The 26183-nt window shown below is 37.0% G+C and overlaps 3 protein-coding genes across 3 annotated transcripts in view; all 3 read left to right on the forward strand.

Moving 5' to 3' along the window:
* The window catches only part of LOC112150363 (cytochrome P450 2J2), a 9751-nt gene extending 3666 nt beyond the window's left edge, over window positions 1-6085 (forward strand). The window contains exons 4-9 of the mRNA XM_024278605.2: window positions 1461-1621; window positions 2103-2279; window positions 2353-2491; window positions 2615-2802; window positions 3382-3523; window positions 4797-6085. Of these exons, the coding sequence (XP_024134373.1) occupies window positions 1461-1621; window positions 2103-2279; window positions 2353-2491; window positions 2615-2802; window positions 3382-3523; window positions 4797-4972 (983 nt within the window). The 3' untranslated portion in view covers window positions 4973-6085. The remainder of the gene's footprint in view (window positions 1-1460; window positions 1622-2102; window positions 2280-2352; window positions 2492-2614; window positions 2803-3381; window positions 3524-4796) is intronic.
* A 3586-nt stretch (window positions 6086-9671) lies between these two features.
* LOC112150362 (cytochrome P450 2J2) lies at window positions 9672-16905 on the forward strand. Its single transcript, XM_024278603.2, has 9 exons — window positions 9672-10136; window positions 10784-10946; window positions 11025-11174; window positions 11292-11452; window positions 13629-13805; window positions 13909-14047; window positions 14196-14383; window positions 15481-15622; window positions 15940-16905. The coding sequence occupies exons 1-9, from the start codon at window positions 9936-9938 to the stop codon at window positions 16113-16115; spliced, it is 1497 nt and encodes a 498-aa protein (XP_024134371.1). The 5' UTR covers window positions 9672-9935; the 3' UTR covers window positions 16116-16905.
* A 1131-nt stretch (window positions 16906-18036) lies between these two features.
* On the forward strand, window positions 18037-24188 carry LOC118597890 (cytochrome P450 2J2-like). Its single transcript, XM_036211644.1, has 9 exons — window positions 18037-18650; window positions 19349-19511; window positions 19593-19742; window positions 19863-20023; window positions 21247-21423; window positions 21505-21643; window positions 21768-21955; window positions 23003-23144; window positions 23445-24188. The coding sequence occupies exons 1-9, from the start codon at window positions 18450-18452 to the stop codon at window positions 23618-23620; spliced, it is 1497 nt and encodes a 498-aa protein (XP_036067537.1). The 5' UTR covers window positions 18037-18449; the 3' UTR covers window positions 23621-24188.
* Window positions 24189-26183: the final 1995 nt, after the last annotated feature.

Consider the following 26183-nt stretch of genomic DNA (forward strand, 5'->3'; position numbering starts at 1 on the left):
AAAAAAAAAAAAAAAAAAAATCAGTGAATAAAAATTCTTCATTTTAATGAAACAACATTAAATAAAACAATAATACTCTTTGTTATTTTCAAAAAGTAAAAAGCACCTATACAATTTTTAAAGACACTTTAAAGTTTCAGTTTAGGTGCTTTCTGCTTTTTACATATTGTGCCTTATTTATCCATGTTAATCTAAAACTAGAGCTGTCAGGCGATTAAAATTTTTAATCGTGATTAATCGCATTTCCAGAGTTAACTCGCGATGAATCGCATATTAATATGTGACCTTTTTTTTTAAGGAAAAAAATGTGTGCTTTGTGGAATTTACCAGTTCTACATTAATTATGAAAACAAGAATAGCAAAATTAATAGTTTTCATCAGAAATACTTTATTTTGTAACATTGTATTGAGATAAACTTTCTCAACAATAAAAGGCTGTAACATAAAGGCCTAACAAAAGCCCAAGTGCAAGTTAAGAGCATTTTAAATTCAAAACTTCAATCAACGTTCAGTAAAATAAAATAAAAAAACATCAAAAATAAAATTTCCATAACACTTTCATGTTCATTTTTTGTCAGGACCAAATCTTTTCCTCCTCTGATTTGCAGTAATAAATGAAATAGAGATTTATCATTTCCAATTAACTTTTGTTTTTTAAACATTAAAGACTGAGAAAAGCGGGATACTCTGTGGATAGTTTGACAGTCTGTTACTGCCGCCGCGTTCTCTGGCTGCAGCTCGATGCAGCGACGTGTCCAGTGGAGCTCACGATGAATATGCCGGCAGACAGACCGCTATGCTGGGGCTGGATCACGCTTAAACCTTCAGAACATTTAAAACTTCCCCCGGTGCACTTGCTGTTCAGAACGTCGGGGGTCCGCAGCTCTCGGGACGCGGCGCCGGACGCGAGCCGGTACCACCAGACGTGGTACTGGACGTGAACCGGAGCCATGTTAGGGTGCAGGAGCTCTCCGCGTCCTGGCGCCGGGCCGGTTCTAGCTAACAGCTCGGTGGTTGGAGACCCATCTGTGATCTAGTGAGAGCAGCCGGTGAGAGGACGATGAGGGACGCCTGCACGGTATGGAAAAGCACGTATGAGAAAATCCCATTGACTGTAAAAATAATGGACTTATCGAGCTATGAGGTCCCCCCATTATATACAGTCTATGGAAAATCTGCGATTAATGCGTCAAAAAAAAATGTCGGCGTCAAGCACGTGTCAGATTAATGCGTTTTTAACGCGACAGATCTGACAGCCCTATCTAAAACAGAACCTATCAATTCAGTTATTTAAATAAGTGTGGTTATTCATCAACATTGACTGGGGGCCTGTCCATGTAGCGGGGATAGGCTCCAGCATCCTTGTGTCCCCAAAAGGGATACAGCGAGTTGAGAAAATGGATGGATGGATCATTTGCTATTTAAATATTCGATTTGAATGTTGTTTGTTTGTCTAACAGGGAAGCCTTTTGATGCTCAGCCACTGTTAAACAGTGCTGTCTCCAACATCATCTGCTGTTTGGTGTTTGGGGAACGGTTTGAGTACTCTGATGAGGAGTATAAGCAAATTCTTCAGGACCTTAACGAGGCTGTGAAACTGCAGGGAAGCTTCGCCGCACTGGTAAGACTTCACCTCAAGCAAATTTACACCAATTTGATCAAACCCAATAAATACAAAATAGTAACTTGCCCCTTCTTTAAAGCATAAATGTTGCACTTTGTCTACCCGCTTGACCTAATTCGACTTAAAACGATGGTTTCATCGTAGATGTTCACACTCTAAAATTCCTTCTGTGTTCACTTTTAAGTTTAAGTATCAGGAATGTATTTTTTGGCTTCAAAAGATCCATGGAAGGATCAATATCCCATTACCATCAAGCATTGTGCTGCATGTATAATTTCCCTAAAATGTATATATGTAAAAAAACCTCCATCAGGTGAACCTCTGTATTACAGAGATATCGTAAACTAGATATAAAGAATATAAGTCTGTTTGAAGAATTCTGATGTTCAGAAACTGAAGATTTTCAAGCAAAACTACAGTCTGCCTCATTCCAACAACAAAGCTAATTTTCTTCTTTTAATTCTTATTTTGTGTGTAGGCATACAACATATGTCCCTGGCTGATGAAGAGGTTTCCTGGACCTCTTCAGAAACTATTTGCTGTGGTAGAGAAGTTAATGGACTTTGTTAAAGTCAAGATTGAAGAACACAAAGAAAAACTTGACCCCTCTTCTCCAAAAGACTACATCGACTCTTTTCTCATTGAGATGGAGAAGGTGAGTGCTGTCTTTTCTCAAATAAGTATGTTGTATGTTGAATTTTCACATCTGTTTTACTTGTTCTTCACAGAATCAAGACGAAGACGCTGGGTTTGATATCAAAAATCTTTGCGCATGCTCATTAGACCTGTTCGGAGCTGGAAGTGAAACAACAACCACCACATTATACTGGGGACTACTATTCATGATCCATAATCCCGAAATACAAGGTGTGTGTTTGAAAGATTTAGGCGTTTAAACCTTTTAAAAGAGGCTTTTCCTGTTAGCTGTCTTGGTTCCTCATGAGCTCAGGTGTCTCATGTTCTGCTCCATTTTGACCTGCTTGTGCACAGAGAAGGTCCAGGCTGAGATCGACGCTGTGATTGGTTCCTCCAGACAACCGTCCATGGCTGATAAAGAAAACATGCCCTACACTGAAGCAGTCATCCATGAGATCCAGAGAATGGGAGACATCGTCCCCATTGGTGTTGCCCGCGTGGCCAGCAGAGACACCACCTTGAATAACTACACCATTCCCAAGGTAAATACTGGAATGCACTGGTACACATTAGGGCAGTTCGGTTCACAACATGCTTTGTTTCTTTTAAAGACTTCTTAAACCTGTAAACCAATGTTTGCCTTAACCCCAGCCCACAAGGCCAAGTGGACCCCATATGGCCCTGAATGGGTTTGTCCACAGTTTCTGTGGTGGCCCCACCTTTGTTTTTTCCAACATTTAGTTTGCCCTTCAGCCTGTTTTATTCCCTTTTGCTAAATAACAGTAAACCCTTTTGTTAATTAAGCATAATTTAAGATTTGCTTAAAAATGCTAACATAATTTGAGAGGTTGGTTTTATTTTTCCTTTATTCATTTCTCTCTTTCACATACCTAAAGGTTTTGAAGATTGTGCTTCATAGTCACATGTCTACAGTGAGTGCACTAAAGTCACATTGCACAACAGTACAACTCTGACCTGGTCAAATAATGAATGAGTAAATAGTAATTGCCGATAATACAAGTTTCAACGTGCACCAGAAGATTATTTTTATGCCTTCTTTTTGATAAAGGCTGTAAGTGAAAGTGCAGAATGAGTTTGTTAATGTTTTTTTTTCTCCTTAGGGCACCATGATAATGCCTGCACTTCACACGGTCCTCTCTGATGAGTCTGTGTGGGAGACGCCACACACCTTCAACCCACAGCACTTTCTGAACCCGGATGGTACCTTCAGGAAAAGAGAGGCCTTCTTTCCTTTTGGTGCAGGTCAGTCAGGTTTTTTAAGCATTAAATCATGCAATCACAATATCAAAATACTTAAGCTCGTTCTACATAGAAACACCAAAAACAAAAAAAAATCACCTTAGGTTCTTCATGTCACCAATCAAGTGGTCTTTTTTTACGCATTTAATGGATACAAAATTGCCGATTTTTAAAATGTACTGAAACTGTTAATTAAAAGTTTAAAGGAAGTTTTTCAATTCGATGATTTCTAGAACTTGTTCTTAAAAAAATAAGATTTTAAACTGTTCTTATATAAAGGTGAGTGATAACATATGGAACCATTTTTTTTATTTTTTGTATTAGATTGTTTTAAGGTTTTTTTTGTTGATAAGTCATCTAAGTATATAAAGTATTACTTCAATCATTTTTAAAAATCTATTTTAAAAGTGTTCTCAGTTGTCTTTTAATTATGAACCATTTGAACAAAGAAATACTCAGAAATGCAATTTCAATCTTAAATTTCTTTGTATATGTCCTCAATTATCAGACAAATACCAGAAAAAACATGTTAAAAAAACTGAAACATAATTTTCACTGGACTGGGACTGCCATTTATGTTGTTCCATGTCAAATTATCTGCCTTTTTTTGTTTATTTGAAGTTTTGTGCTCAGTTGTTATTGATTTTTATTTTCAGCAAGATAGGGCTTCTGTCCTGTATGACATTTTCTAGTTATCATAATGTTTATTATATTTTATTTTTGCTAAAGTCAAATCACTTTAGAATCAAAGTCAACACGGATACTAAAAATGTGTATCCTATTTATAAAAAAAAACTTTTTGAAAGGAAAAAAAATGTTAATTACTCTTTGCTATACTGATCCATTCCAATGAAAATCTTGTTTTTGTTGTTTTTAACACGTTATTGTCACAGTTTTATAACCATGGAGGACATTTATGAAGAAAATTAAGCTTAAAATTACATTTCTGAATATTTCTTTATTCCGATTGTGATAAATCAGGAGCAGAAGCCAGAATGCTTTGGGAACAGTCTGTTGCTAGCGTGAGAGAGAGTGTGAACAAAGGGATGATGGGAAATCAAGAAAGGTTTACTTCCACAGTCCCCGCCCACAACTCAAAGACAAATTTCTGATGGACTTCTGCCACTCTGCAGAAATTATGTCCTAGAAAACGACACAGGCTTTTCGATTTTTACCGAAAACGAGATAATTATAATTAAAAGACCACTTTGAACGCTTTTACAAAAAATCTAAAGATAATCGGAGTGGTTTGGTAAAAAAACTTCTGTCATTCTAGGTAAACGTGTGTGTCTCGGGGAGCAGCTGGCCAGGATGGAGTTATTCCTGTTTTTCACCTCCTTCCTTCAGAGGTTTAAGTTTTCTGGAGCCGGAGGAGAACTACCCCCTCTGGAGGGCCGGATGGGAACCATTCGAGCTCCAAAATATTACAATCTCTGTGCCGTCCCTCGCTAAACCATGAAACATCCGAAAGTTACCCCAAGAAAAAGAACAGAGTTCAAAATCAGTGTGAAGATTTCAGTAAAATATTATTTGAAGTCATATGTTAATTAAACTTTATAAATCTTTATATAAAGATATTTGTTATTTCTCAATTTTGCAATCGTCCTATGACAAAATCTATGTAAATGGTCAATTATGCTTCCATTACTCTGAAGCACATTGAATGGAATAGAAGATGAAATAAATAAATAAAATAATAAATTAAGATATTCGTTGCAGACAGATGTTTAGAGAGTGTCTCAAAGATCCACAAAGCAACAAATCCTTAGAAAAGATTTCTAGATAAACAAATTAGCAAAAAAGAGAAAGGATTGATCTATGTTCTGAAAAAAATATTCTTGTATTTTACCTAAATTTTTGCTCGTAAACCCACAGATGTTTAGGTTTCAATGTACTTTTATTCACTTAGGTCTTCCAAAAAAATGATACCTTTTTATACTTAACAAAAAATTTTGATTTAAAAATGTTTTAACCAATATGTAATTTTTCTAAAATCCTTCCTAAAGATAAAGAATTTCAGATGATACTTAAACAGGCTTGACACTTTTCTTTCTATTATCATTTTTACTGATTGTAATGTATGGTCTGTGCTGTCTCAATTTTGTTTTGAAAAACACAATGTTAAAATATAAAAGGGGTTTCCAGGAGGGTTACCTGAAGCAGTGACAAAAATACTACTATAAAGTATTATCATGAGTCAGTGTTTTAGCTAATTGTTTTAACCTTCGTCATGTAATGAGTTGGTTCAGAAGCTTCCTCCATAAACACCGTCAGCACTGAATCCCTCTACTATATTATCTCAAGTATTAGTCTTGACCTAAAAGCATTGCTCAAATTATCCACTTGTTTTGTTTTTTTTTTTTTTAATTTTGAGTTCATCTCTTATAAACTCCATTGGATTCCATGTATTTGTATTTTGTATTATTGTATTTCTTCCTATGATTCATCATAATATAACAGGTTTCTTTACTTTTCTCTTTCCCATTTACATGTTTTGCACGAAAAACTAGATATGCTAAATATAAAACATATCATGGATAATAAAAATGCAGAGTTAATACAAAATGTAGTAGATTGTGTCATTTCTTTTTTCTTTTTCAGATGGCATATTGGATGATCTTTTCCTCTTTAAACATTTTACAAATAAGTATTGAAGATCTGTCTTTTTTTCCTTCCAATAATCCATTCCCTAATCTCGCTTATTCCAAGTCAGGGTCAGAAGGATGCTGGAGCCTAAACTCAACTGGCAAAGGTGGGGCAGACTCTGGATAATTTACTCTTAAATGGCAAAGTCACGCATAAAAAACATTCACAGACTCACATTCACACCTAAGGGACAAAGTTAGACGCTGCATTTAATCCATGAAGCATATTTTGGTCTAGGGGAAAAGGCTGGAGTAGAACCTATGGATGGGATTTGAACCAGCACCTTCTTAATGTGTGTTGAGAGTGCTAACCACTACTCCTATTAGGTAAATGTGTATGCAGCAGACACTAAACCCAAAGGAAGTCAAGAGTTTAGTTTTTCAGCCAAGATGAAATAAAAAGCAAAGCATGCTCAACCTTAATAACCTGCACAAGTGCAAATCTCTGCAAAGATCTCAACTCCCCCAAAACTTCCTGTTCAAAGAGAACAAAAACAACCAGCTGGAAACTCAAAGACCAAGGTTTTGCATCAATGTAATTTTCAAATACAAAGGTTGCTAATACTAGTGGTTGCTCACTTCAGAAAAATCCCCAGATAGGAGCTCCCAGTGGAGTTTGACAATGTTTGAGTTATGTTGTTTACATGGAATGTGCAGCACAGAGGAGCAGAGATCTGCGCCAACACTAACACTAAAGTTGCGTTGAGGCATTTCAAGCAGCAACCTCATTCCATTGATACTATAACGTTTTTGTGTGCTGCTCTTCTTTGCAAAGCCTTCATGAAAGAACAGTTTAGAACTGTTCTTCAGAGATTCTCAACACAAATTTGCAACTCATTGTTGTGTTGATGGCTGTGCTCATTCTGTTCCAAAGTCTTTGTGTTTGCATTAGGGCAGGCCCTGAGTTATGTAACGTCCTGTGTTACATAAATACTTGGAACTCCAACAGGGGGAAAGGGGGAGCTGATTGCAGAGAGGAAGGGGGTGTGTTTATGAATGGTTGATTTAACAAAAACTGCAGCAAAACCAATTGTATCAGCTTTTAGAGGTACAATATTGTGTGTATAACTGCTAGATAAAAGCTAAAATTTAGATTTATACACTTCAAGGTAAAGAAGATGATGTGTGTGCATGAATGTTTGTTCTTTTTCTGTTAGTTTCCATTATTCTGGTAATGTAGTGTGAGTTTTTTTGTCAGATTACAAAAGGAGATGAATAATTGTTACTAAATAAATATTTTACAACTGAGATTGTCTCTTGGATCAACAATATATAAAAAAACCACCAGATTGAGCTTCATGGATAGTATGACCTAAAGTATTTTAATAATGAAAGAATATTTTGGTTGTATACTAGTAATGGTTTCAAAGGAAATTATGTACAGAGCAAGTAAAAAGCAAAAGGAAAGGAAACCTTCTGCAGAACTGAGTCAGTGAGGGGAACATCAGCTGAGACCGGTTCAATTCAGTTTACTCCAACTCAGTTATCCTTTTAGATCCCAAGGGAAAGTCATTGTTTTTCAGTACAACCCAGAACTTCAGTACAACCCAAAAAATCTGAGTTTGGAATAAGACACAACTGTGAGGTGCCAGAGCATCTGTTTTACAAAGACTAGACAGTGTTGATAATGCAGCAATGAGAAAAAAGACAGCTGGTGAAAGAAAACACAAACATATCTTGAAACATCTGATTTGGATTTCTTGGTGAGATGGAGTTATATATACATATATATATTTTCTTTGGTAAAATGTCCTGAAGTGCTTATTGTATTTTGTTTGAAACAAGACTGCCCTGGGGGAGGTTTCTGACATCTTCTTTGACAGTTAATAGGCATCATGACTAAGTAGATATCACCAGATCTACTTCCAGGCATTTCTTTTTCTTTCAAGTTGGGTTTTATGAAGTTGGGTTTTATGAACAGAGCAACGAGAAGGGATTGTAATCTGATTACAGTTGTATTCATAAGTTTACATACCCTGGAAAAAATTAAGATATATCTTGGTCATTTTTTAGAGAGTGCTTTTCTTCCACTCATAGTGGTTGGGTAAATCAATGAAATAAAGTTTTAAATCCCAATGACAGTAGAAACTTCCCAAATGACGCTGTTCAAAGTACATACCCTTATGACTTTGTTCTGAAAACATGACACAAGCTGATACAAAAGGGTTTGAATAACAGCTAAAGGTAACCATCCTGATCTGTGACTCGTTTGCCTATAAATCAATGTTTGTGCACTAAAGTTATGGGCTCCCAACAGAGCCTTGCATCCTTCATCCAGTACTGCATTGACATTTCTGGATCCTGAGTCATGGGGGAAGCTAAAGAGCTGTCAAAAGATCTACTGGAAAAGGTAACTGAACTGTACAAAGCAGTAAAGGGACACAAGAAAATATCCAAGTCAGCAGTGTTCAAACCTTGATCAAGAAGTGGAAAGTGAGGAGTTCAGTCGAAATCAAACCACGGTCACAAAAACTTCTGTCCCAACCTATGGTCCCAACTGCCGGAAATTTGTAATGAAGGAAAACCCACAAATAACTTCAGCTGTGATCCAGGACTCTCTGAAAAACTGTGGTGTGGATGTTCAAGCTGTACATGGGACACGCTTGGACTTTTCAACATGACAATGATCCAGAACACAAGGCTGAGTCCACCTTTCATTGGTTACAAGAGAATAAGGAGAAGGCTCTGGAGTGGCCGTCTCAGTCTCCTGACCTTAATATTATTGAGTCACTCTAGAGAGATCTCAAATGGACAGTTCAAGGAAGACAGCCCAAGAATTTTTAAAAACTTGAGGTTTTCAGCCAAGAATAATGGTCTGCTTTACCATCAGAGAAAATGAAGAACCTCATCCACAATGACCACAAGAGACTCCAAGCTGTTATTTATGAAAATTTAAAGGAGCCAATACAAGGTATTAAGAACTGCGGTATGTAAACCTTTGATTTGTGTAATTTAGAAAAGATCTATTTAAAATGCGTTAACACTGCTGTTTAGCAATAAATGGCCCAAACTAAACACTAACCATGAATGGAAAAAAAGTAATTCATATGCATTGAAAAACAGCATAGAATTCATAATTTTATGTAAACTTACGAGCACAAATGTAATATAAACCATTTTCAGTCTAACATAGCATACTAGATATCATCATCCAATCAGTTTTGTCCCATAATACCTAACTTTGCCAGTTTCTCATTGTGTTTAATTTTTCTAACGTTGCATTTTGATTTCTGGAAATTACTTTTGCTTTCAACTTTTTTTTCAATTTTGTTTTTTGCATTTTGGTTTCTGGAATTTAGTTTTATTTTCTGAAATGTAATACCATTTTTTTTTTATATTTGTTTTGTCTTTTGTTGTGAATGTTTTTGCATCAAAGGATTTCTTAATGTGGTTGGTACTTCAGGGTCACCATAATTATCTGAATTTAATAAAAGAGATCTGAAAGATCTCTTTGAAATAAACTGAGTAATACATCCTGGTTTAATAGATAGGTTTAAGTGAATATTATCAGCAAAACAACAGTAATACATTGAGGACATAACCCTGTGTGTGTAATAAAACGTTATGATCAATTATGTCAAATGAAGCTCTAAGATCTAAAACAGCAAATATAGACAAATCCATTGTCTGAAGCCATGAGCAGATCACGGGTTACCTTTAACAGAGCTGTTTCAATGGGAAAGAAGAAGTGCTTTTATTTTGAAAGTAATGTGGAAACAGTGGCTATATATTGACAGCATACAGACAAACCTGCTCAGTCTTGCCCAACAATGGAGGCGATAACTGCTGTTCTTGGCTTTGAATGGGTGGACACCAGGACTGTTTTAATATTTCTGTTTGTCTTTCTGCTGCTGAGTGATTATGTGGCAAACAGACGACCAAAAAACTTTCCTCCTGGCCCCCATTCTCTTCCTTTCATTGGAGATCTTCACCGAATCCAACCAGCGAGAGTTCACTTGCAGTTCATAGAGGTAGGAGGCAATAATATATTCATTATGTTACAGAAGACAAGATGGTCTAAATATATGGAGTTCATTTTTGCTTTTTCTTGAGCTCAGGACTTTTAAACTTCATAAACAACAGAAGGGTTACAAACAGCTTTAGTTAGTTTATGGAAAAGAATGTTGCTGTTGAATGTCAGGGATAAAGAAAAAGTTTGTATTTTTTTTGCAATTAAAAGCGTTGTAAGGAGAAAAACTTTTACATTATGTAGTAGGAACCAAAGTTTCTTGAAGAAATTGTGCAAATTACCACACACAATCAAGCATAAAAGCATTAAAAGTTGTTCTGTCCTATAGAATATTGGACGGATGGTAGCGCAGTCAGGGCCACGCCTGCTTGTGGTTGTCCTATTATTTCGAGATTATCGGCAAGTTTATAACTTTAATGACTGGCTGTAACTAGCTGGACCATAAAGGAACTTTATTTTTAGAAGTTCCTATAGAATGTGAGATAATGACTTTAATGTCATGCACACTTGAGTTATAGAATGGAACAGTAATTCAGATAACTCTTTTGACACAGGATCACACATTTAAAATTCTGCTTTCCATTATCTTTCACAATCATAAGTCTAGTGTTGAAAGGCAACCCTTATTGATTGATTGTTTCTGTCCAGTTTGCAGAAAAATATGGAAATGTCTTCAGCCTTTATTTCTTTCGAGAAAGGACGGTGATCCTCAATGGATACAAGAAAGTTAGAGAGGCCCTGGTCCAACAGGGGGATGATTTTGTGGATCGTCCCACAATTCCACTGTTTGTAGATATAATTGACAATAAAGGTATTTCCTAGATCTTGAGCAAAAAAGGTCAAACACCAATCATAATATCTGATCACGTATATTTATTCCCCCTAAAAGGTATTGTAATGTCCAATGGGAATTCGTGGAAGCAGCAGAGACGGTTTGCTCTTCATACGCTCAGAAACTTTGGTCTGGGCAAGAAGACGATGGAGACATACATCCAGAGTGAATGCCAGTATATCTCAGACACTTTTGCAGACAAGCAAGGTATTGATTGAACCAATAAAAATGTCTAAAATGTTCTTATTAAGAGAGTAGTTTGAAATGTTTCATAGAAGTATTTTTTTTTTAATTTAAGCTTCTTTATTTTTCTGTTTTTTGTAGGCAAACCCTTTGATCCTCAGGCTGTGATCAACAACGCAGTGTCCAACATCATCTGTTGTTTGGTGTTTGGGGAACGGTTTGAGTACTCTGATCAGGAGTACCAGAAGATTCTTCGGAACATCAACAACCTTCTAATTTTAGAAGGAAGTGTTTGGGCATTGGTGAGCACTCTCTGTCAACAATTTTAAGCAACATATTTTAACCACAATCAGACACCCAATTGATAAAAGATAAAAACCCTAAGTAAATGTTAATTTCAAACATCACTTTTGAGAGTGAATGAATGAATTAAATTGTTTATTTCAAGCAATCGGGTAATAATACATGAACTAAAATATCACAAAATGAATTACAAGTGGATCGCTTGAAATTGAGTGGAAGGAAGCGAACTTATATAATCCCTCCCCTGTTCGACCACACCATTTTCTCTACATGAATTATCAACATCCGCTTCAGGACTTCACATCAAATATTTATACCCTACAATCATAGATTCAGGTTATTAAGAATCATTAAGATCAGGGATGTAAACACATTCCTAACATCCACAGACAAGTAATTTATATTAATCAGTACCAAAAATCTAAATACTAAAGTCATCTATATTTGTGCAAAACATTTCAATATATTCTCTTAAAAAGAAATACATTTTGTGCACATTGCATTCATCAAATAATCATAATTAAAAATTAATAAGTAGAAGAGGAAAAAAATCAAGGATATGTGAATCAGTGATACATCACAGTTAGGAACAAGTTTAAGGCCACGTAATCGTTCGTTGTTAAGACACAGACTGTAAAGTTATCATATCAAGGGAATTATGCTCAAAGTCTGCAGCTCAACTGAGAATCGGGTCAAAGTTCATATTCAGTGGTTTTTTGAGTTCACATTTGACACTTATTTTGCTTCAATTAAATTAAATAAAAATGTATTTATATAGCCCAATATAACAAAGAAAATTTGCCTCATTGAGCTTCATGCCAGTGATTTTACAGATTTAACATATCTGATGTATTCATGACAAGAATAAAACTCTGAAAGGATGGAAGAGAAGAACGGTGAAGAGACGAGGAGAACCAAAGTGTTAAAGACGGTCAGAGTTTGGATGGTGCGGCTTTAGGCTGACGGAGGTGAAGGCAAAAGGCAATCATTGATAACAAGAAAAAAAAAATTAATGGTTCAAACATGAGTAATCCCACAGTTCTCAAAGTCGTTCATTGATTTTATTTCCAGTGGTTTAGTCAGGTTCGGTGGTTTGACAAAGATCCTGGAGTTCTGGACCCAAGTTGAATGGATCTGTTTCCTCTTTCGTAGCAGTCTCGCGTGCTTCACCAGATCAGCGTGATATTTGGATAGATAATCATTAAGAAAGATAGTCGAACCCTTCCGGGTGTTTGAGTTTTTTCATCAGAGCTATCTTGTGCTTTCGATTCACAAACCTGATCAGGATCGCTGGTTTATCCGTATTCTTTCTCCGAGGAAGCGGATGACAGACCTCAACAGTATTTAGGTCCAAGGAAATCCCTTTAGATGCAACAAACTTGATTGTCCATGGTTTCGTTAGAAATTCATCACAGGTCCGTTAGCGTTAGCGTCCATGCTAACGGAGGTAGCACCAAGCCTTGACTGGGGTTGGAGTTAAAGTCCTGTGAGAATAAGATTATTAATCCGTACTTGTTGATCCATGTCATGCATTCTTCTCTCCAGGAGATCTTGTCGATTTTCTTGTTGTTATTTACGTCTCTTTTCCTGTTGGAAATCTTCCGCAAGTTGTAACAGCGGTGATAGCTTAGCCTCAAGCTCCATCAGAGCTGATAGCTTAGCATCTGTAAGGAACACCGGAGATAGCTTAGTGTGAATATGAGCAAGCATAATTTTTAGCTCCGCCAAATCGGCTTCAAAATTTTTCTCCGGTGCCATGTTCAACTCTCCTCGTTGTGGTAGTTGTTTTGCAGTAGCTCTGCAATTTAAGTTGCTTGTGAGCAACTTTAAAAGACTTCGAAACCCGAAGAGCTAAAGAGAGTCGAAGACATGCGTCAGCTGCTCGTGACCCAGAACCGGAAAGTGTATTAAGACTGGAAAAGGCCACCTGTCCTTCTGGGTCCAACAAAACAAAGCAAATTCAGTCAATATTTTTTTGTAATACGGACAATGACATGTTAGAGCCAGACAGGGTTAGCAAGTAGAGATTGGGCCATGTTGGTCTGACTGAACATTGGCTATTTGAGTCTTCTATGGCAACCTGTCTCACCAATCAGGAATGAGCTGTTGGAAGTCCACACTTATTCCACTAAAAGCGGGATTGGTTTTGAACGTGGCTGACGTGTTTCCATGTAGGTATACAACACATTTCCCTGGCTGATGAAGAGGCTTCCTGGACCTCATCAGAAAATATTTCCGCTGATAAAGAAGATTATGGACTTTGTGAAAATCAAGATTAACGAACACAAAGAGAACCTTGACCCCTCTTCTCCAAAAGACTACATCGACTCTTTTCTCATTGAGATGGAGAAGGTGAGTATTGTTGTTATTTTTTTGTTTGTTTGTTTGATTGATTGCTGTGTTTTTAAAGTCACATATATTTTGTATGTGCACATGTTCCACATATTTCTGGTAGAATCAAGACAAAGATTCTGGATTTGATATCGACAATTTGTGCATTTGCACCCTGGACCTTTTCTTGGCTGGAACTGAAACTACCACCACTACACTATACTGGGGTCTGCTATACATGATCTATTACCCTGACATACAAGGTAAATAAGTACAAATAATAATGTTATGATGTATTACTTCAAAAGAGCATTGAACTTTAATTCTCAAATATTTATCTGATGGGCAGAAGAAATCTGTTTTCATTCCCCCACCACAAAGGCTGATGATTTGTCTGATTTTGATCTGCAGAGAAGGTCCAGGCTGAGATCGATGCTGTGATTGGTTCATCCAGACAGCCGTCTATGGCTGATAAAGAAAACATGCCCTACACTGAAGCAGTCATCCATGAGATCCAGAGAATGGGGGACATTGTCCCCCAAGGTGTGGTCCGTCAGGCAAACAGGGACACCACCCTCGACAAATACACAATCCCAAAGGTATTTGATAAAGACCTTTAGTTTCAATGGTTCTCCTCTGAATGTGTCCAAACCATCTCAATCTGTTTCTCTGCATATACCACCTGAACATCTACTATGATGTGTTTAACTGATGGGCTCACTTCTGATTCATCCTTTTCACTCCCAAAGAGAACCTCATCATCTTCATCTCTGCTATCTCCAGCTCTGCCTCCTGTCTTTGCAGAGTCTCTAAACAAGGGGTGCCAATTCCTGGTCCTCAAGATCTACCAACCTACCTGTTTTCCAGCTCTCCTTGCACTGCTTGCTGCTGATTACCTGGAGCAGGTGTGTTCATTCAATCAGAATGTGAAGACATCTGACTGAGCTAATCAGCAGCTAGCAGGGCTTGGAGATCCTGAAAACAGGCAGGGTGGTAACTCTTGAGGACCAGAAATGGGCAGCTCTTCTCTAAACCAGAAACATGGATCCTCTCACCACAGTCTTCTATACCTGTCCTTTCTTGCTAACACTTTTGTCACACATCACACCCAAAACCTTCCTCCACCTGTTCCAACCTGCTGGCACACAACTCTTCATGTCTTTTTTACAGCCTCTTAAGCTCTGGACTGCTGACACAGAGTTCCTCAAAGTCCTCCCCCTTCTTCGCCTCTACTCCCAATTACACATCCTTACATCTCTGTTTCTCACCTGTACAAACCACCTTTCCCTCCTTTGTGTCCAACTTGTTTAAAAAGTCCTCATATGCTCATTATTTGGCATTTGCCTCCTCCACCTTTATATTGTGCATCTGTGCTCCTGTCTGCGGTTATTGCCAAAAAACATTTACTAGAGATCTCTGAGATCTTCACCCCAAGAGTGCGGACACAATGAGCCTTGTCTGTTTGCAGGTTATTTAATCCTTTGTTTTTTGTTTTTTTATATGAAAAAGTTCTAAAAAACTTGTCCACTGGTCTCTTTCCCTGTGCCAGGTTATCTTGGCAGTCTATACCAGAAGAAGTTTCTCAGAGAGAGCATAACTCCTAAAATCCTTTTCAAATCTTTTCGAATTATCAACATATGCATATGACAACATTTAATGAAACCACATTAAAATGTTGTGCTCTTTTTAACCATAGGGAACCATAATAATGCCTGCGCTTCACTCCGTCCTCCACGATGAGTCCATGTGGGACAATCCACACTCCTTTGACCCCAAAAACTTTCTGGACAAGGATGGAAAGTTTTGTAAAAGAGAGGCCTTCAATCCTTTTGGAGCAGGTCAGTTGATTGTTTCAAAAGATTTCAGTCACTGTGAAGCCTTTACTTCTTGAGACAAAATAAAAGCAAAAAAGTGTCTCACTCAATGCATTTTCCTTTCAGTTGGTTCCAAAGTCATAGGTTGATTTCTACCTTTTACAATTAATTCAAAATAATAACAAAAAAAAACAATAAAGTAAATTTAATGAATTCAAAGATTTAATCTATTATTGCAACTATATTTAGTCTTGTATGATTTTTTTTTCTATAAATTAGCCACATTTTATTTTCTTTGACATTTTTAGAGAAATTCTCAAGTTTTGTTCTTTTTTCTCCAGGTAAACGTGTGTGTCTCGGGGAGCAGCTGGCTAGGATGGAGTTGTTTCTGTTTTTCACCTCCCTCTTTCAGAGGTTTTCATTCTCAGCACCTGCAGGAGAACAGCTCAGTCTGGAGAGTAGGATGGGAGGTACTCGCTGTCCCAAACCTTTCCGCCTCATTGCTGCACCGCGTTGAACCTTCAAGCATCCCAAAGTCAGTTGATGTCTCCTTAACTCACTATTTATACTGAACTCCTGTTGGATCAAAATAAAAAAATGCTTTTTTTCCTGGAAACTTCTTTCATCACTAAAGCTAAGAGCAGGTCTGCAGTATAATCAATAACATGGTTTTCATTAGTTAAAGAATCTAAAATTAGATGTTTTATTTTTGTTCAAAGAATGATTGTGTTTCTAAGTTTGTGGCTCAGAAACTTTTACAGCAAAAACCGCTGGTTGCTTGGTCAAATCACTTGTAACTGTTATATAGTGATTGTTTTCATGTAACATCTGTGACAAATGAAAATTACAGATGGAATCAAAATACATGTAAAATATGTTTTAATGTAAACATGCATTTATTTATTGTTGAATTCCCACAATAAAAAAGCACAGCCATTTGAACTTGTGTTGATGTAGTTTCTCTGCATACATTGACTCTCCAGTCTTTTTTGTGATAAAATATTATTCTATTTTTCAGCATTGATTGTAACTTTTATTTATTTTTTTATTTTTTGGTGGGATTTAAACTCATTTCATTTTATCATCTTACGTCTGAGTTGTTTTTTACTACATAACAACACACTTTTACACACAATCAAAATACCTCCCTAAATGTTTCATAACATTTTCTGTATATTATTTTTCTTTTATTTATGTTTACTTGAATATTACTTTAGTCTCAGACAAAGTTACACAACACACCAAGACATAAAACCTCTTGTGATGGTTCTTCCCTTCTTAACATTGAAGTTACTAAATCCCCCAAATTTTAAACACACACACTCAAATCCCTCCGCTAGCACCACATCTTTTTAATGTTGGATAGACATACATTCAGACAAGTCTTATACGAAAGTTTTCTGGGTGAAGGTTTAAAACCATACAGATTTAAAAGTTTGGATTACATATTAATTAATCAATACGATAAAATGTATGATTTTATGTGGAATTCTGTCAACACACCTGTTCGGTATGAAGAGGACATGAAAAAAAAAAAACTTTAATTTCTACCCATTGACTGTTAATTGAACCCGTTGACATGAATAGATAAAACGAGGCTGTTACCTCAGATTCCAATGAAATGAAATCGATTCAGTTGCCATTTTTTCAGTTGTACGGATGAGGTCATTTTGGGAGCAAGTAGTGATTGGCCCAAGAATCCGTCAGTCAAATGCTTCGAACGTGTGAGGTGGGGCCAGCGGGCACCATATGCTCTTTTTGAGGCATCTGATTGGCTAGTTTATAACTTGAATAACTGTCCATAAAGAAAATATATCATGGAAAAAAATGTTTTGGCAAGAATGTGTTAAAAAGAGACACAAGAGGAAGAATGGTTATTCTGACAAACAGAATGACGGATTTTAGTGGTTTGTCTTACAATAGAAGTGTATGGATTTTGGCTTTTTGGGACCAGCGGGTACTTGGGTGGTGGTGGGGGGGGGGTTCCACTCCAGTTCTCCCTTTGTACTGTCTATGACTGGACCAAATGATCCCTCCTTCCTCATATTCCTAATAGGAAGAAGCCTACCCGCTGGCTCTAGGAAACCAACGTCCATAGACTTCTATTGCGTGTATCTGCTGCTGTAAATAAAAGTTTAAATCTTCTGATTTCTACAATATGCAGGCAAAAAAAGACTATGTCCAATATTTGAGGAGGTGTGTGGACAAGCCTCACCCTTTTGACTTACATAACATCCACACCTGACCGTAATGACAATAAATTTCCATCAACTTGTTGATTTGTGTTTCACCCCCCTCCACCACCACCACCACCACCACCACACACACACTTTTTAATTATTATCCTTACCCCTGATCTCTAACATCACTCTCTCCTTTTCTCTTCTTTTTTCTGTTCAGTTCAACAAGAAATGTATACAAATGTACCTAATACAGACAAAGTTTGGCCTTAAATACAAAAGGGACATAAACAAATGTATAACACATGTGTCAGAAGATTCATTACTCCTTATTGTAACAGTAAACTGTACAATAAAAGAGGTCTTTAGCTCTTATCTGTTTGCTCAGCTGCTGGACAGGACAAGTTGAAAAAAAAAACAAAGAAATAAATTGAGGACATTTCCCTGTCTCTGTAATAAAACGTTATGATCAATTGTGTCAAATGAAGGTTTAATATCTAAAAGAGCAAATATAGACAAATCCATTGTCTGAAGCCATGAGCAGATCACGGGTTACCTTTAACAGAGCTGTTTCAATGGGAAAGAAGAAGTGCTTTTATTTTGAAAGTAATGTGGAAACAGTGGCTATATATTGACAGCATACAGACAAACCTGCTCAGTCTTGCCCAACAATGGAGGCGATAACTGCTGTTCTGGGCATAGAATGGGTGGACACCAGGACTGTTTTAATATTTCTGTTTGTCTTTCTGTTGCTGAGTGATTTTTTAGCAAACAGACGACCAAAAAACTTTCCTCCTGGCCCCCATTCTCTCCCTTTCATTGGAGATCTTCACCGAATCCAGCCATCCAGACTTCACGTGCAGTTCACAGAGGTAGGAGGCAATAATATATTCATTATGTAACAGAAGACAAAATGTTCTAAATATTTGGACTTCGTTTAAGTTTGGGTTGGAGCTCTGGACTTTCTAACTTCACCATTATTTTGCCATAAAAAGGACACATGGATCACAAACTGCTTTAGTTAGTTTATTGAAAAACTTTGATGATTCACAGTTGGTTGTCAGGGGGAAAAAGGAAGAAATTACTTTGAGTGTAAGTAAAAATAAAAATGTTTAAAGAATTATCAGTCATGTCTGTTGGCTCATTAATTAAAGGAATCATTATCCTGATTCAGTTTCAAAAACTAAAAGAAAAAAAAAACTTGTACACATTGTTGTAGGGAAAAAAATATCTTCAAGAAATTTTACAAATTGTCCGATTTGCCAAAAAAACTATCACAGCATACGTTGTTGTTTTATTAGGCTGTTTGCAGCTTTATGACTTGAATGACTGTCTGTAACTGGTTAAACCATAAAGACACTTGATTCTTTAGTAGACATTCCTAGAGAATGTCAGACCATGAGTTTAAGATCATGCAAACTTGGGGTTTAGAATAGAACAGTGATTCAGAACCCTCTCTTGTGAGACGGGATCACACATTTAGAATGCTGTTTTCCATTATCTATCCACTATTTTTCACAACCATAAATCTAGTGCTGAGACAGAACCCTGATCAGTTGTTTGTGTTCAGTTTGCAGAAAAATATGGAAATGTCTTCAGCCTTCATTTTTTTGGTGAAAGAACGGTGATCCTCAATGGATACAAGAAAGTTAAAGAGGCCCTGGTCCAACAGGGAGATGACTTTGTGGATCGTCCCACAATTCCACTGTTTGTAGATATAATAGACAATAAAGGTATTTCCTAGATCTCATGCAAAATATGGTCAAACACCAATCATATAATTTCTGATGATGTGTATTTATTCCACCAAAAAGGTATTGTAATGTCCAATGGGAATTCGTGGAAGCAGCAGAGACGGTTTGCTCTTCATACGCTCAGAAACTTTGGTCTGGGCAAGAAGACGATGGAGACATATATCCAGAGTGAATGCCAGTATATCTCAGACACTTTTGCAGACAAGCAAGGTAATAATTAAACCAATGAAAAAAGTTTTGAAAGGATTTTGTAAGAAGAACGGTTCAAAATATGTTACAGAAAAGTCAATTTTGTTTTTTATTTGAGCATCTTAATTTTTCTGTTTGTAGGTAAACCCTTTGATCCTCAGGCTGTGATCAACAACGCAGTGTCCAACATCATCTGTTGTTTGGTGTTTGGGGAACGGTTTGAGTACTCTGATCAGGAGTATCAGAAAATTCTTCTGAACCTTAATGACTTATTGATTTTGGAAGGAAGTGTTTTTGCATTGGTGAGCATGTTGTCAACCACTCTCAGCAACATACAGTATTAAGACACGCAGCTGAAAATGGATAAAACCCTAAGTGAATGTTATTTCCAACGACACTTTTAAAATCACAACCTCAAATTCTCACGTATTCACTTATTTAGAGTCACCAACAAACCACACACAAGTTTTTAGGCTTTGGTGAAGCTGGAACATTGCCTGTATATGAGAACTGGACCAAGATAATGTGATGTCATCCATAGAAAATGACTTACTCCCAGCTGCACAAAATAAAGTAAATTTTGTCACCATTTTTTCGCAGTACAGACACCGCCAAGTTGGAGCTAGATGATGTAGTTAATCGGACATTGGGACAAGTCAGTCTAAGTCATCAATGGCTTTTTGAATCTTCTAGCAACCTCTTTCACCAATAAGGAATGAGCTTGTTGGATGTCCACACCTCTTCCACTAGAAGTGGGCTTGGAATTTTCTGTCTGTCATGAATTCATCTTCTTAACCGTTTGTCCTTCTGGGGTTATGGGGCTGCCGGAGCCTCACCCGGCTACTGATGGGCGAAGGCAGGTTACACCCACTCACACCTAGGGACAATTTAGAGTAACCAGTTAACCTATGAAGCATGTTTGGGAGACTCCATACAGAAAGGTACCCCATTGGTGATTCTGTTTCCGGGACTTGAACCGGGGCCAGAGCGCTAACCACTGCGCCACCGTGCAGCCCTGTCTACCAATCAATAGTCTTGAAGATTGATGTGGCGGCTAGCGGACCCCACATACTTTTGTGTGTCGCATATACTTATAAACACAACTGTATTTTATCAATAGTAGGTCATACAAATACATATTACAGCTAGTGAGTGTGTGTTGCTTTAATTTAAGATAGGGTAGCTCAACCCTGGACTTCAAGAGCTACCACTCTGCCTGTTATCCAGCCGTCCCTTGCTTTCTTGTTGCTGACTCAGGTGTCTCCTCATACTGATTGACTGAACACACCTAATCTTGATAATCAGCAGCAATAACTGTAGGGAGAAATAAAAAACAGGACGATCAGTAACCCATAAGAATCAAGGGTGGACTATCCCACCTAATATGAAAGCAAAAAGCCCCAATAGCTGTTACTTGTATTTATTGTGGTAATTGATAAAATAAATACATAACATATTTCTGAAGGGCTAGCGTGAAGAACAAATCCCATTTGGGGTTGTAACTGGTTGACGTGTTTCCATGTAGCTATACAACATGTTTCCCTGGCTGATGAAGAGGCTTCCTGGACCGCATCAGAAAATATTTCCGCTGATAAAGAAGATTATGGACTTTGTGAAAATCAAGATTAAGGAACACAAAGAGAACCTTGACCCCTCTTCTCCAAAAGACTACATTGACTCTTTTCTCATTGAGATGGAGAAGGTGAGTGTTGTTTTTTGTTCTGTGTTGTTTTCAAAGTCACCCATATTTTGTTGTTGCTCATGTTCCACATATTTCTGGTAGAATCAAGACAAAGATTCTGGATTTGATATTGACAATTTGTGCATTTGCACTCTGGACCTTTTCTTGGCTGGAACTGAAACTACCACCACTACACTATACTGGGGTCTGCTATACATGATCTATTACCCTGAGATACAAGGTAAATAAGTACAAATAATAATGTTATAATGTGTTACCTCAAAAGAGCATTGAAATTTAATTCTCAAATATTTATCTGATGGGCAGAAGGAATGGGTGATGATTTGTCTGATTTTGATCTGCAGAGAAGGTCCAGGCTGAGATCGATGCTGTGATTGGTTCATCCAGACAGCCGTCTATGGCTGATAAAGAAAACATGCCCTACACTGACGCAGTCATCCATGAGATCCAGAGAATGGGGAATATTGTCCCCCAAGGTGTGTTCCGTCAGGCAAACAGGGACACCACCCTCGACAAATACACAATCCCAAAGGTATTTGATAATTTGATTTGATGGTTGTGATTCGATCGTGTTGAAACCAATCTGTTTCCCTGCATTTATCTCCAAAACATCTACATATTCTGTTTTTCTGATGGATTCACTCCTGATCTAATCCACCATCATCACTCCCAAAGAGAACCTCAACATTTTCATATCTGCTACCTTAAGTTCTGCCTCTTTTCTCTGCATCAGTCCCTAAACTAGAGTTGGCCCACCCTGGTCCTCAATACCCTCAACCCTGTCTTTTTTCCAGTTCTCCCTGACCAGCTTGCTGCGTATTAGTTGACTCAAGTGATTCCACATCCTGATTAACTGAACACACCAGGTTTAGGTTGTTCTTATCAAGCAGTCCAGATTGAGCTGGACAACAGAGCGGATTGAGGCTCTTGAGGACCAGGGTTGGCCATCCTTGCTTTAAACCAGCAACATGGCTATTCACATTAGTCTTCTATACCTTTCATTTAATTCTTGCCAAAACTATTTTGTCAAATATCAGACCTGAAACATTCCTCCACCTGTTCCAACATGCTAGCTGACGCCTTTTCACCTCTTTCCCACATTTTGTCGCTTTTTTACTGCTGACTCTGAATTCCTCAATGCCCTCCACTTTGTTCATGTGCCTCACCTGTACAGAACCACCTCTCCCTCCTTTGTGTCTACCTTGTTTAACAAGTCCTAATATGCTCATTATTTGGAATTTTCCTCCTCCTCCTTCACATTGTACATACTGACTAAAAGCATTTACTAGATCTCTCAGGCCTTTACATCAAGGGTGTGGACACGGTGAGCCTTGTCTGTTTGAGGGTAACCCAATCCATGCTTTTTTGATTAAAAAAAGTTAAAAAAAAAAAAAAAAAAAACAGAACCAGAACCAGTTTGTCTTGGCAGTCTACACCAGAAAAAGTTGTCTAAACAGAGTATAACTCCTTTAATCCTTTTCAAAGATTTTCAACTTAGTAACATTACAATTCAAGCAAGTAGAAAGTATGACAAAGTTGAATCAAACCTCATGAAAATGTTGTGCTTTTTTAACCATAGGGAACTATAATAATGCCTGCGCTTCACTCCGTCCTCCACGATGAGTCCATGTGGGACAATCCACACTCCTTTGACCCCAAAAACTTTCTGGACAAGGATGGAAAGTTTTGTAAAAGAGAGGCCTTCAATCCTTTTGGAGCTGGTCAGTTGATTGTTTCAACAATTTCAGGCACTGTGAAGCCTTTACTTCTTGAGAAAGTAGATCAGGGAAGTCTATTTGACTCTCTCATGTAATTTCTTTTCACTGGTCAATGGTTAGAAGTAATCAGCAAAGGAGTCAACTTAATTTCTGCCTCATATAATTCATTATAAATAAATAATAATAACATTAAAATAAAATTGAATGAATTAAAATTTGTCTTTTATAAATTAGGCAATTTATTATTATTTTTTTTTTTGACATTTTTTGAGAAATTCTCAAGTTTTGTTCTTTTTTCTCCAGGTAAACGTGTGTGTCTCGGGGAGCAGCTGGCTAGGATGGAGTTGTTTCTGTTTTTCACCTCCCTCTTTCAGAGGTTTTCATTCTCAGCACCTGCAGGAGAACAGCTCAGTCTGGAGAGTAGGATGGGAGAAACTCGCTGTCCCAAACCTTTCCGCCTCATTGCTGCACCGCGTTGAACCTTCAAGCATCCCAAACTAAGACGATGTCTCCCTGACCCACTGTTTGCTGGGTCTTAAGAAATACTGCCAATTTTTATCCCTCCAGAAACTGCACTTGCCATTAAAGCAAAGAGCAGGTCTGCAGTGCAATCAATAACATGGTTTTTATTTGTTAAAGAATCTAAAATTAGAAGTTTTTTTTTCAAACATTTGTTGTGCTGTTAAGTTTGTGGCACAGGAACTTTATTTACAAAGACACCTGGTCGTTTGGTCGTTTTCATAAAACCACTTGGAACTGTTTTGTAGTGATTGTTTTCCTGTAGCATATGTGACGAATGAAAAACACAGATGAAATTTAAATATATTCAAAATATATTTTATCTAAAAAATAAGTTAATCTGCAGAATTCTCGCTATAAAATAGCACTGGTATTTGCACTGTTGTTGCATTAATGGACTCTCCAAAGTATTTTCAGTGATATGCATTTGTTTTATGTATTTGTTCTATTTTTTTGTTTTGATTGTAATTTTTTATTTTATTATTATTTCTTGGTTGAATTAAAACTTCTTTCATTTCATCATCCTAAGTCTTGATGGTTTTTTACTACATGACTACACACTTTCATGAGCACACATGAGTCAAAAGTCTCTGATCCATTTATTGTGACAACATTTTTGAACATCATTTGACATTCATGTATATTTGAATATTGCTTGAGTCTCAGTCTAAACTTAGTTCTACTCAACACACCAAGACACAAAGACCACGCCTCCTTAAGCTGTGTTTATAACACCCTCCTGTCACCATGTCTTTTAATGTTCAATGGACGTACAGTGAGATAATTCCTGAGCAGTAGTTGGACTATGTGAAAGTTTAAGATTATACACATTTAAAAGTTTGTATTATAGATCAATTCATTGATAGGGTTAAATTCACAGATTTTATCCCAACAACTCACTTGTCCGATAGTTTATGCCCCTCAGCTCTATCATGTCAATAGCAGTGAAACTAATGGTTATTACAGTACAGTATTAACAAAGCGTTGTGTTTTCTTAGATGTTAGACTTTATTATTGAAATACTATTTGGTAATATAGTTTGTTTCTGTCATATGTGTTATCTTCAGCTTAAACCGTCATTCTGGTAGTAGTCCTTAAAAACGTATTTTCTGTAAATTTCTCTCAATTTCTATTGTCAGTACTGTATTTTTCCACAATGACCAGTAAAAGATGACTTCAGTCTTGCTGAAGTTTAGGTATAATTTGATGTCATTCACCCAGATTTCTGAAAAGAATGTTTTACTTATGATTTACCACATTGGTAAGTTCAGTCAAGTTCAGTCTCTTGCACACAACACTGAGCAACTAATCTAAACTTCAGTCATCTTTATCTGATGCTGCCCCTGAGGTTCTGTTTGTTTATACAATTAACCTGTAATTAAAAAGTATTTTAATTATTATTTCAAATTTCATGGCTTTCACAAAAAACGAGATATTTCAAACCTGCTTAAGAGTGTCTTTTTGGCGTTAAGGTGAACCTGCATCCTAATACTTATTTTAAGTGTGACAGAACTTCAAGATTGAACACAACTAAATGAAAATAGATTGTACATATATGGCGTAAAACAAGGAATTCTTGCTAAATCTACCTGACTAAAGACAGTAGAACGGGGAGCAGGAAAAACAACATTTCTGTTTATTTCAATATTTTATTTCACTGTTTTAAAAGATTAACACACCCAGAAAAACAACTGACATTTCAAGTTTATCAAAGCTGGTACAAAGGGGAAAGACCTTGTGAAATCTGGCTCAAATTACAAGCACAGCCCTTTAATTAAACAATAAACCCTAAAAACAATCTGATAAAATCCTTTTAAAGCTACCATCAAACTGACAGCCATTCAAAATGTTCAGCTACAGAAAAAAAACCCTTAAGAGTAAACTCCAAAGTTTGCGCTTATCCTGTCACATGATGCAAAATAAACACATATTAATCTAGCATAAAGTTCACTAGTGGCAAAAGGCACAGAACAGGTGAAGCAGGGTCAGGCAAATAGGAATAGACAAGCAGTATAAATGTAAGAAATGTAAGAAATCTGTTGAAATGTTCTTTTACAGCCCAGCCTTGACAACAGATTCTTTTAGAACAAGTTCAGTGTATACACAAAAAATGTACATTTTCAGCATTGACTGTATAAGAGAGAGAGAACTGGACTAAGTGTGATGTCACCATTACTTCTGGTTCTAACAAGATGAAGTCAATTTGGACGCCATTTTGTCATGATAAGGACAACGCCATGCTTGGACCAGACAACGTCAGTAAGCAGTGGTTTATGGAGACAATATAGTATACTCAATTTGTGTATGCGTATTTTTTTTTTTTTTATTTACAACTCAACCAATACATTTTGCGCGTAAATTTATGTACTTGCAATTGAGTTTTCACATGTACCAAAATGACAAAAATAACACGCACAACTGGAAATTACAACAGCTTGAAACAAACTACATACACAAATCTTTAAAAAAGTACACACAAATCGCCTAATGCACACACAAAACCGCTTTTATGCACAAATCTGA

The sequence above is a fragment of the Oryzias melastigma genome, linkage group LG4 (assembly GCF_002922805.2).
Source record: "Oryzias melastigma strain HK-1 linkage group LG4, ASM292280v2, whole genome shotgun sequence".
NCBI classification, from domain to species: Eukaryota; Metazoa; Chordata; class Actinopteri; order Beloniformes; family Adrianichthyidae; genus Oryzias; species Oryzias melastigma.